The sequence below is a fragment of the Penicillium atrosanguineum genome (genome assembly GCF_028827265.1).
Source record: "Penicillium atrosanguineum strain IBT 20685 chromosome Unknown utg000001l_segment0_segment0, whole genome shotgun sequence".
Classification (NCBI taxonomy): Eukaryota; Fungi; Ascomycota; class Eurotiomycetes; order Eurotiales; family Aspergillaceae; genus Penicillium; species Penicillium atrosanguineum.
Genome location: NW_026623133.1, coordinates 1,875,557 through 1,887,402, shown reverse-complemented (window position 1 = coordinate 1,887,402; position 11,846 = coordinate 1,875,557). Strand labels below are relative to the sequence as shown.

General features: G+C 52.3%; 3 protein-coding genes across 3 annotated transcripts; all 3 read left to right on the top strand.

The window, feature by feature from the left end:
* Positions 1 to 65: 65 nt before the first annotated feature.
* sip5 (Sip5p) lies at positions 66 to 2,531 on the top strand (the record flags this gene model as incomplete). The annotated part of the gene is made up of 2 exons (XM_056880784.1): positions 66 to 437; positions 498 to 2,531. The coding sequence occupies 2 exons, from the start codon at positions 66 to 68 to the stop codon at positions 2,529 to 2,531; spliced, it is 2,406 nt and encodes an 801-aa protein (XP_056746022.1).
* A 1,085-nt stretch (positions 2,532 to 3,616) lies between these two features.
* Positions 3,617 to 5,375, top strand: N7443_000727 (MFS transporter; the record flags this gene model as incomplete). The annotated part of the gene is made up of 3 exons (XM_056880783.1): positions 3,617 to 3,689; positions 3,739 to 4,104; positions 4,156 to 5,375. The coding sequence occupies 3 exons, from the start codon at positions 3,617 to 3,619 to the stop codon at positions 5,373 to 5,375; spliced, it is 1,659 nt and encodes a 552-aa protein (XP_056746021.1).
* Positions 5,376 to 5,785: 410 nt separating this feature from the next.
* On the top strand, positions 5,786 to 8,824 carry N7443_000726 (uncharacterized protein; the record flags this gene model as incomplete). Its single annotated transcript, XM_056880782.1, has 1 exon — positions 5,786 to 8,824. The coding sequence occupies one exon, from the start codon at positions 5,786 to 5,788 to the stop codon at positions 8,822 to 8,824; it is 3,039 nt and encodes a 1,012-aa protein (XP_056746020.1).
* Between the last annotated feature and the right edge of the window lie 3,022 nt (positions 8,825 to 11,846).

Here is an 11,846-nt window from a genome sequence, read left to right as displayed (position 1 = left end):
CCTTTTCCCCATCGGACCTACGCCGTATCGACTTGACGTCGGCACCCCCCCCTCTCATCGCCGCTATGGGCAACTCCCAGACCAAGGAGTCGCGAACATCTACCCCGCGGCGTCGAAGTCATCAAGGGTCGCCAGGCGCGTCCGATGCCCCGGGTCGTACAGTATACCAGTCTTCTCGGTTGGGTAGAGGGAGTCGCCCGGACCTCTCCTTGCTCGGCATCGGCAGCAGTCATGACCGTGACGTGGCTGCGCTCGAGCAACGGCGAGAGACGAAACAGGAACGAGAGGCCCGCCGTCTGGAGAAGGAACGTGTAGCTCGTGTAAAGGAGCGGGAGCGCAGCATGAAAGAGGAACATGTTGATGGAGGCTATCTTGTAACACAGGGTGTCTACGTGGGAACGGAGGACTTCAACAAGGCCGTCGTGCGTCAACTGATGGTATGGAATGCCCGGAAGCATATACGAAACTAAGGGAGACTGACCGTGACCCGTGGCTAGATTGAACGCCGACTGGCTCCGTTCTGGAGAGGGCTGAACGACTTCTCTGAATCATGGGCTGAGCACCAGCTGATGGCCGCGGCCCGGGGAATGTCTATCCCCCCACCCGACGAAATCCCACCCGAATTAGAATACATGCTGCCCAAGGCATCCGAAAAAGAATCGCGCGATCCGTCAAATATCCATCATCTCACGGTACCGATCACATCTCGTTCTCAGTCACTTAACTCGGATATATCACAGAACTCGATCCCCGCCCAGTCACTACCCACAACATCTCCGATCGCATCCGGCACCTCAGCTTCGCCTCTCTTCCGGACCAGAGCGAAGACCCTGGCAGCCCTGACGACATCAAAGTATGGTTCGCAGACGGATTTGACGCCGCGAGAGCTGCAACTTCCCAAGGACCCCTTCGTCAATGGATCGCCGATCGAAGTCAACTTGTACAAAGACGCTAGCGAATGTCCCATCTGCTTCCTGTACTATCCTCCATACCTGAACCGTACTCGATGTTGCGACCAACCCATCTGTTCTGAATGCTTCGTGCAAATCAAGCGCCCGGATCCGCATCCCCCGGAGCACGGAGAAGTCGATTCCAATGCTCCGCCCCAACCGGAGGGCGAACAAGCTGAAACAGAAGGACAGCTCGTGTCTGAGCCTTCTGCGTGTCCTTTCTGTGTTCAACCTGAATTCGGGGTTACCTACGCATCACCCCCTTTCAGACGAGGCTTGACCTATGCTGCGGACCCCAGCGCTCGTCCGTCTCCCATGATTACTTCTCCTGTATCTTCTACGTCCTCTCTATCCTCAGCAAATCTTGCTCCGATAATAGGTCGTCGCCGTGCGACGTCATTATCTGCCGCTGACCCTTCCGTGGTCACAACGGACAAAGTTCGGCCAGACTGGGCCCAGAAGCTGGCCAATGCCAGGGCTCACACCGCGCGCCGGTCTGCTGCTGCGACTGCCCTTCATACTGCAGCATATTTGATGAATACTGGACAGTCAGGAAGCGACAGCCGCCATCTCGGTCTAAGTCGGAGAGGATTGCGGAGAGCTACTCAAGGGGAATCCGGCCGGTCCGGCTCCCCCGCCCTGAATGCATTGGCTTTCTTGACTGATCGACCGGACCGAACACCGCCTCGTCCAGCTGCCCCGGACACCGACTCCGCAGAAGAAGGCGCAAATATCGCACCGCCGCGGGATAGCTCGAGACGCACCCGAATGGACGATCTCGAAGAAATGATGATGATGGAAGCGATTCGGCTAAGTTTGGCTAGTGAAGAAGAGCGGCGAAAGCGAGAGGAGAAAGAGATTAAGAAAGAAGCAAAGAGGAGGGAGAAGGAGAAGGAGAAAGAAGCCAAGAAGGCGGACAAGGTGGCCCGCAAGACTGGATTGTCTAGCAACAATGCTAGTACCACTACACTATCGGTTCCTGGTGAATCTAGGATAGGTGGCTCATCTTCGATTGGGGAAGACACCTCAGCTGGCAAGGGCAAGGCGGTCGATCGGGCAGCTCCTTCCATGGCCGTAGACTTCGGCCTGCTCGGCTCATCAACGAGTGCTCCCATCGCGGGGCCTATCCCCGAGAACCCGGCCGCTGAGCAGGCCTTGAGCGCCGAGCCGTCGCGACCTTCTCATCTTCGACACGTGTCAAGTGCATCGTCGTCCTTCTCATCGATCATGGAAGCCAATCCAGATGAGCGCACGGGAAGTCAAATTGCCGCAGATGGAAGCAATACCTCGTTGGAGCCGATGTTCAACTTCCGCAGCCTGGCTGAGGTGATAGGCGACGAAGAGAAGGGCCACGAGTCAGAGCATGTCGAGGATAGCTCTGCCCCTCCCAAAGCGGAGGGCTCTTCGAGCGCGACACCCTCAGTCAACCAGCCCTCCGCCGATCCCTTAGAAGCCGAGTCCAAGTCTGCTGTTATTCCCCAGGTGGAAATTGAAGATAGCTCCCATGGCATGCTACCCAAGGAGCTCGAGACTCGCTCTGTCGAGATTACCGGCACTACACCACACACTGAAGCTACCTAAGAATAGGTAAGCGATTTTCTTTTGTTCCCTTTCTTCGGGTCGGACACTTTGTCGTCCAGACCACATGAATGGATTAGCCGGCGCAGTAAGGAGGTTGATCATGGGTTATGGCATGTTCATTCTTTCACTTGTTTTCCTTCATTACTATCTCGCAAGCAGTCTACCTGCATCGCATCAATTTCCTACACCCTATAGAGATCGCTCCTAACAGACAATTTCATCGTGTTGGAACTACATAAATCTGGATCTATAGTTAAATCATTCTGTGTCACATGGGTAGACCGGGTGTACTAATTCTCCGCATTGCTTTATAATACTGTAGCATGATGCAGGCCGATAACAGTGCGGGCCGCATAGAGAGCTATGATTGGTTGTTATGGGATTAAGGAACAGCCAACGGCCGCTAAGAGTGGGGCCTCGGACGACCGACCATGTCCGATGGGTAGTTCATGCCCCATTTAGAGACTTTTATATAGTATGGAGTAAAAGGCTAAGATAATCATTTACTAATGCGACCTTTGAGCGAAGTGCACTTAGGCAGATGATTGGGGAGGTCAATGCACACTGCAACCAGAACCGCAAGGCAACGCGTGCCGGGAGTCGCCACCCGAAGAGTTTTTAAAAACTTTTACTTCCAGGTACCATGCCAAAGCCCCAACTATAACAAAACTACAATAACATGCAATGAGACAAGTTAGTTAGAAATTAGAAATACAGCCGGTTCAGATCAAAACAATGTATGCAAATAAACAAATAGGAGTATTTCCCCCGCATTTGGGTGTCCACATTCCATAGAAGTTTTTTCCTTATCGTTAGCAGAGTTTCCCGTTGTGCTCTAGCGCTACCCTCTCCGGGTCCGGGTTTGGTAACAGAAACGCAGACCCTTTCCCCTCCTCTTTTCCACTCCCCATTCACCTGTTCATTCATTTACCCCTTCTTGCCAGCAACCTGGAGCCAGCTTGAAAAGGCAGCAACGCCAGCAACGCCAGCCAGGAAAATAGTACACCATTACCCGACAGAGAAAAGATCAGAAGACTCGGCGTGGGGAGGGATAGCCGTAAGGTCTAAGATACTTCTGAAGGACTATGGCATTAACACCACAGGCAAGATCGATCGCTTCCGACGACAATTTTCCCACCGCGCAACTTTTCCTCTTGGGTGAGTTCCTCTTTCGTCTCGATACTGGCTATCACTAACAACTCCATAGCAATATGTCGCGTGGCCGAGCCTATCGCTCTGACCTCCATCTTTCCCTACTCATGGGTAATGGTTAAAGACTTCAAGATGGCTAGTGGCAGTGATGCCTCCTTCTACGCCGGGATCCTTATCTCGGCTTTCTCTCTGGCTGAAGCCCTGACAGGCATGTTCTGGGGCAGCCTGTCAGACCGACTGGGTCGCAAACCCGTTCTGCTCTTCGGCTGCTTTGGTACCATGCTCTCCCTGCTTTTGGTGGGATTTGCTCCCAATTTTTGGGTTGCTCTCGCAGGCAGGGCTTTGGGAGGAGCCTTGAATGGAAATATCGGGGTCATTCAGACCATGGTCGGCGAGTTGGTGAAACGGCCCGAACACGAACGTAAGTCCCACGGCATTCCTCATTTAAACTTTGAGTTAACACAATTTATAGCCCGGGCATACGCCATCATGCCTTTTGTCTGGTCAATCGGAACTATTATTGGGCCAGCTATTGGAGGTCTCCTTGCAAGACCTTCGGAGGGTTTCCCCTCTCTCTTTCCCTCGAGTGGTCTCTTTGGGCGTTTCCCCTACCTTTTGCCCAACCTTGTCTGTTCTGTTATGCTTCTCCTGAGCATTATTGGCAGCTGGTTGTTTCTACAGGAGACCCATCCTGATATGCAAACCGGCAACACACATCGGTTCTTCGAGCATACTTTGGCTGAACAGCCTCTCCTTGCGACATCGGGGGCGACTGCCAATGCAGGTGTTGATCTTCGTGCCGAGTCCTATGGAACGTTCAACCAGGTTCACCTGTATGAAGATGAAAATTGGGAGGTTCAGGCGGATGGCTCCTCCCCTGCATGGAAGAAGCCTTTAAAACCTAAAGCTTTCACGTGGAAGGTCACTATGCTGGTCGTTGCGTTGTCCATCTTCACCTACCATTCGATGACCTATGATCACCTCTTGCCTATTTTCTTGCAAGACAAGAACACTCGGGACATCTCGGCTGGTCATAACCCTCCTTTCGATATTCCTGGAGGTCTCGGTCTCTCAACTCGAACGGTCGGCGTCATTATGTCCACCGACGGGATTATTGCTCTCGTCATCCAGAGCATCATATTCCCAGCGCTGGCTCAATGGCTTGGGGTATGGAAATTGTTCGTTGTCGTCACGATTCTACATCCCATCGCATACCTCATGGTCCCTTTCCTGGTTTTCCTCCCGCAACAGCTCACCTTTGTCGGCATCTACGCCTGCCTCATCGTCCGTAATGTCCTCTCCATCATCGACTACCCGGTCCTCCTGATTCTCATCAAGCAAGCTAGTCCATCGGACTCGGTTATGGGGAAGATCAATGGTCTCGCTGCCTCTGCAGGAGCCGCAGCCCGCACGGTCGCCCCTCCTGTTGCAGGATATCTCTATAGTTCCGGCGCTGACATTGGGTGCACTGCTGTGGCCTGGTGGGCGAGCAGCTTGGTTGCTCTTATTGGAGCGGCACAACTATGGTTTATCCAGCGAAAGAAGCGCTCGTCGGCTACAGTACATTCTGCCGTACCGTACCACTACGTGCCTTTTGCGAATGAGCCGCCGAACCAAACTGTTCACATCATTGTGACTGATGCTGATGAGGATTCATCCCATGCCGAAGCCTCAGCAGTATCAGCTCGGTGAGGACCGAGGCGAAGACTATATGAATGAGACATTTACGAAATATTCCGAAATTGCTTAGCATGTATCTTTGCTTGTCAATGCGGAGTTAATATGCGGATAGTGATATACATACTTTTCGACCATTTGCAGCGCTTGGAGATTAGCGATTTTGAAGATTTAGCGACTGCATTACATCTTAGAATGGGAAATCAAATGAAAGCTATTAAATAAACGAGTCTGACCAAATTCGAGTTGAAATGTCTTCGTATACTGGGGTTGCCCCACGCTATCCCTGAAGCGGACTAGCTCTGTTTACCTAGCAACGCAATAACACCCGCACCTTTCCAAACATCGAGAGAACTTTGCCATATGACACCTCGACACCACTGAAGGGGACACTCTTAGATTGTCAATCCCTTTCAACCGACAACATGTCAAATCCACTATCACCATTATCTCCATCCTACCAGAATGCGCGAGCGCGCTCCCCAAAGACCGGCTCGTCGCCATTTCTCACCAAAACACTCGACGAGTCTGCCGCCGACCACATCCCTCAAAGTCCCTTAAAAAACGCATGGACAGAACATGAAACGCAAAGCCTGAGTACGCACGATTCAAACGAGAACTACCCCCGGACCGAACAAGAGAACGACTTCAACGACGATTTCGAGCCCCAGAGTTCGCCCTTCCGCTACGAGGCGCGCGAAGAAACTGTTGATTTTCATAAATTGCAAGAGTACCAAAAAGATCGCAGATGGGAGTCACCTGTGCCGGCTGTGCCTTCTCACCAGTTTGATGTCCCAGAGGAAGAGGGCCCCATGAGCTCGCCCTTCCGTCCTGATGCTAGAGACGAGACGGTTGGGTTTCAGCGTTTGCGCGCGTTGCAGCCGATGTCACCGATTTTGAACAAGCGGCTTGACGCTCAAGATCCGGAGAGCTCGCCTTTCCGCCCTCAAGCGAAGGACGAGACCGTTGATTTGGAAAGGTTGCGCGAGTTGCAGGCTGAGTCGCCTCCTTATGATGCGGAGCCTGGTTATCATTATGATGAGCAGGCCGAGTCTCCGCAATACGAGGGGCAGCCAGAATATCCCCGCTACCATGAGCAACCTGAATCGCCTAGTTATAATGAACAACCCGAATCGCCCCGTTATTATGAGCAGCCAATGCAGCCTGAAAGCTCACCATTCCGGTACGAGCAGAGAGAGGAGACTGTTAATTTCCACAAGTCGGGTGAAACCCAGCGCGAGTCAAACGAGGAAGCCAAGTCGCCTTCTCCGCCTGTAGCGCACAGCTCACCTTTCCGGCAAAGCACGAAGGATACGGATGATCTTCAGGAGCTGCGTGAAAGCCAACGTCGATCATTTGGTAGAGCAAAGCAGTCTTCTCCTGCCATCGTTCAGAACTCCCCTTTCAGGCAGAGCGTGAAAGAATCTACGATCGATGTGCAGAAGCGGCGCTCAATTGTGCGTACATCACTTGGCGTGGATGAACGCCAGTCAACAGCAGCCACGCCTCGGAAACGGTCATTTGACCAGACCCCACAAGATCATGATGAACAGACCAATGACCGATGCAAGAAGGGCATGGTAAGCCGTGCTGATCCAGAGATTCACGTTGATTACGAAGAAGAGTCCAGTGTCATCCACAATCAGAGCTATGTGTCGAACACAAGTTTGACTCAGGAACGTTCAGCAATCGGCAATAGTGTGATGGAAGACAAGCGTAACGAGGGGATGAGCACTGTTCTTCATGAAGATGATGACGGTATACCGGCAAAAAAAGCAACCCTCACTGACAATGAGCTTTCCGTGCTGGGCGAAGACGATCACGATCACGATTTCATGGATGACACCGGGCTGAGCAACTTCTCTGTTTTGCCAGACATGACTTCATTCGCGAATTTGCGAGCTGATTCACCGTTGAAGTCGATGCGAGGCAGTGTCGGACCTGGATCAGCTGCCAGAACAGATATGTACCGACGCAGCGTGGATCCGGGTACGCCTGGCACTGCACGGAGACCATACAGACCTAGTGCGATGTACGATGTTGACTCGCCAATTGGATCGCCTACGCCCAGAAGGAGAGCTTCTCGGGATATTGGCCTCTCAAGAGAGACCTCCAATTTGCTTGATCTTACCGATAACATGAACTTCTATCCTCGCCAATCTATGCAATCGAATGCTCGTTACTCCCCCCGGCGCTCTCCAATGAGGAACACGCGCCAGTCTATGCGATCTCCATCAAAGATGTCACTGCTTGACTTTGACATTCCACCTGCCCCGACTCCCCGGTCAATTCCTACCGTGACGCCACGAGAACTTGAGTCGCTGAAATCAGCCTTCATGTCTGAGATTTCCTCTCTCAGGGCCACCCTCAGCGGCAAAGAGGCAGAAGTCGCTAGTCTGAAAACGGCCGTTGGCGATGCCGAGCGACGAGTTGGTGAGGCCTGGGAAGAGGTCCGCCATGAAATCGCGAGGAAGGAAGAATTGGAGGTCGAGCAGGAAGAATGGGGCCGTCGCGGCAAGGAAATGGAAACTGTTCTCCTGTCTGTCCGGTCTGAACTGGAGGACGGTGAGCGTGAGCGAGACCGTCTCTCTCAAAAGGTCGACGAGACCGAGAAAAGCAAGGAGCAGCTGGAGGGCCGGATTGTCGAGCTTGAAACCCAGCTTTCTGCTGCACGCTCTACCACGGAGTCTAGTACCGTCTCCGGCTCGCGTCAAACTTCACAATCCACAGAAGATACTGCCCGTGAAGTTCAGGATGCGGTTGAAAAGGTTGCACGCGAGCTTCACACTCTGTACAAGAGCAAGCACGAGACCAAGGTCGCAGCACTGAAGAAGAGCTACGAATCTCGTTGGGAGAAGCGCCTTCGCGAGGCCGAGCGTAAGCTCGCAACTGCTCATGACGAGAATGACCGCCTCAGGGAAGAGCGCGATGCGGCCCAGTCAGACAACATGGCTGCCGCCAACGCCAGCATGATCAGCCGCGAGAATGATGAACACGAAGCCGAGAAGCGCGTGCTGGAAGCTCAGATCAAGGGTCTGCAACACGAGATGGCGTCTATCAAGGACGACAGCGAGCGTCTTCGCTTCGAGCTAAAATCGGAGCGTGCTGAGAAGGGCGAGCTTGTCGCTGCTGTGGATGAGTGGCTGGCTATTCAGAACCAACCAGCCCAGCAGCCACTGGCGCAGGAGAAGCGTGAGCTTTCCGTGTCGTCTACTGGACCCGCCGAGGATGAATATCAATCCTCCAGCGAGGTTCCAGCGGAGAATCTCCGTCGCAGCGTGAGCCGCTCTGGATCCAGTGGCATTCGACCTCCCGCATCTGGCAAGAAGAGAATCCCACAATTCGGAGCTGGCGGTGGTCACTCTCGTGGCAACAGTGGTGGCAGGTCTGGAATTGCCCTCCCCGCCCCAGGCCGGGGTGGTATCATGAGCTCCATTGAGAGAATGGGTCGAGGTGGTGCATAAGTGATATTTGCTGGTTTTTGTTTTCTGATATGATGATATGCGGATATGTTCATGGTTGGGATTGGGGTTTGGTCCGGGGTTAACTTCTCTATTGATTGTGTTACACTTGATTCCCCATTCGCAGACTTGATTTATGTTTTGGTTATGATGCTATGCTCCAACGCGATACGAAGTCTTGAGTTCAAATGTTCTGAGTCCATGGGTATAAATCGGCGTAGTTCGGACGTAACATGATTCGGTATCTGGGTGCGATGACGAGGAAGGAATTGTGGCGACGTACATTGCGCTGAAGATGAAGGAACTGTGGCAATGTATGTTGCACTGACGCCATCTCGTATATTTCCATAATAGGCAATAACATATGGGGTAACATGCCCCATCGCCTCCGAGCAGTGAACCGAGCGAACGCCGGAAGGCGCAGAAGCAATGGCAATACAAGCCAGATCCAAACGACCCCCGGGTTTCCCCCTCAAATCGCGGGGTGCCGAGTCTGCTGCTTGAAGGCCGATTCTCCTTCGGCCGGGCCGTTTCATTATCTTTCTGCCCAATTGGCAAAGCTGTCCTTGTAACTCGTCTGTGCCCGGGTGCGATGTATAATGTATAATGACGACACCTGTCCACCCCTCCCATATCGATCACCCCTCTTTTCTGTAGAACAACTAGATACTTAGCGCGGGGTGCAACCGCCACAGCTAAGCTGACAGCCCCTCTGGATATCGGCTTTCCTCCGGAAAACGTGGGGTGGCTATTGTAATGAACTGTCAAAGCCACGGACCCCCGGATTCCAGGATCCCCAGCCCTCTAGACCCCCATGATTCGCCCAAACTCTAAGCTCAGACACGGCACGATGGCCGGACACGATATTTCTCGCATTGAGAGAGTACCGTGCTGCATGCTATCCGAGCTTAGACTATCCACCCTGCATCTAGCCACCCTAGACACCCTAAGTCTCTAGGTATCTTCTGCGTACAGAAGAACTGGATACTAGTCTGAATCGGGTCTCCATCTCGGCAAGACTTGCGAGCATCTTAGTTCCCGGCTCGGTTGTGCAGGACTTGCAATAACACCCCCGGATCTCGTCACAGCCCCGGATTTACACAATGCCGGAATGAGAACCCGTGGATGAAACGGGATGGGAAGTCGGGTATTGACCTTTGCCAGTGGCTTGATTGGAGTCCCACCCGTGAGAGGGAAGAGTCTTCCAAAGTTAGTCGCCTCGCCTCGTCGAGTCTCGAGTCACTTAGCTTGTTTCGAGCCCCGCAATTCCCCGAATGACCTCGTGATTCCCCACTCGGTGTTTTTTTTTCTTTTTTTCTTTTTTTCTTTCTTTTTTTTTTGTGTCGATCTCGTCATTTTCATTTTCATGGTCTATGTTTATTTCATTTCTCGTTTTTGATAACTAGTATTCCGAATTTCTCTAATTTGATACTTGGCTCGCTCCTGAAATTCTTACATTGAGCGTAGACTTGATTTGATGGTTATAATGATAGTTATGGAGAACTACATAGGATATTTTATGAGGTTTTCTGCGGCCTGCATATGTTCCATCCGAAAATCGGCACTTTTGTGCATGGATCTGAGGCCCTGTGCAATCAGATTGTCTAGCGGAATTCCGGGACCCTCGGGGCGCGTTGGTGCGGCATTATTTCCATGGCTTCTGGACCACAACTTGAGACTTTTTTTGGTTTCCAGTCAGGGGAGCAGCTGAGCAGGGGATGGTGGCCCTCCGCTCGTCGGCACTTTCGCCTCCAATGCCTGGGGGAGATTCTGTGGGGTGCCACTGTGGCCGTTGGCGTTCGTGTCTCTCTGGGGGAATTTCTTGGTCTGGACCCGCTCATCTTAATAATCCGAGAAAAAGGAGTCGTCTGGAGGTTGCTGTGGGGCTTCGGGATACTCTCCGGGTTTTGACATTAGATGAATTGCTTGGAGTTCCGTGTCGATTATCAGGGTGGATCACGGTATATACTATAGGATGCTCGACTATTCAAGATCAGCGAACATGATTGATTACTTCACAATATTACGAATATGAAAATATGAAAGTATGAAAGTATGAAAAACCGAGAAGATGAAAACATGAAAAATTCGAAAATATGAACACGACGATCAATTATTCACAGGGACTGAAAGGGATTGGCTTGCGACCGGCCTCCACACTAGACCCGCAGCTTCTCCGCCATCGGCCGCCCTTCTTACTCCAGCCTTGGCTGGACCGGTATCTCTGGGTCCTCCAGTCTCCCCGGTCCGCTCCTGGCTCACTAGCGGCTCCGATCCTCTTGTGCCGCGAGACTGGGGCGGTACCTTTTCGGTGTATTTCGGATATACGGGTAGAAGGGGCAAGGTCATGGGGTTCGGATCGAGAGTAAGGGGAGGAGATGGAGAAGTCATCACATGGGATAGAGTGAGCAAAATGAAATCTCAGGTCAACAACATGAACAGAACAGTATACAGATGATCTGCTCTTAGCGGGAAGGCAGCCGACTCTAGCCATTGGTACCTCGTGTACCTCTTGTAATGGTTATGTATTGAGTACCCTACACTACTTAGGTAAGATGCTCCGACGGACTGACACAGGACTCCACTCTGCTAGAAATCAGAGGTTTTTTTTTTCTAAAAGTTCTCCTTAAGATTCTGTCCTTATGATCTTCATGTCATAGATCTTCTTTCTGTGAACCTCTTAATGAACCACAATGAATACGGAAGACCGGCACAAGTCCGGGGAGTAACGTGACCGGGCCGAATACTGGGCCGCTAAACCGGTTGAAGCCGCTGTGACGCAGTCTGCAAATGTGGAAATGCCTCTCGTGTGGGGAATTCCTGCCCGTTACAGTCTAGCGAATAGTCACTGCGCCATTTGGCTCTCTGGCACGGGGATCTGCCCCCAACCTGATTCCATCTGGAAACAGTGGAACAGTGGAACGGCGGAACGGGGGCCTGTGGCCTTCATACTTAAACATCCATGTCCCCGGGCCCCAGCGCGGTCCCCCCGTGTTAAAGACCCTCTCCACTCTTCTCTTCTTGC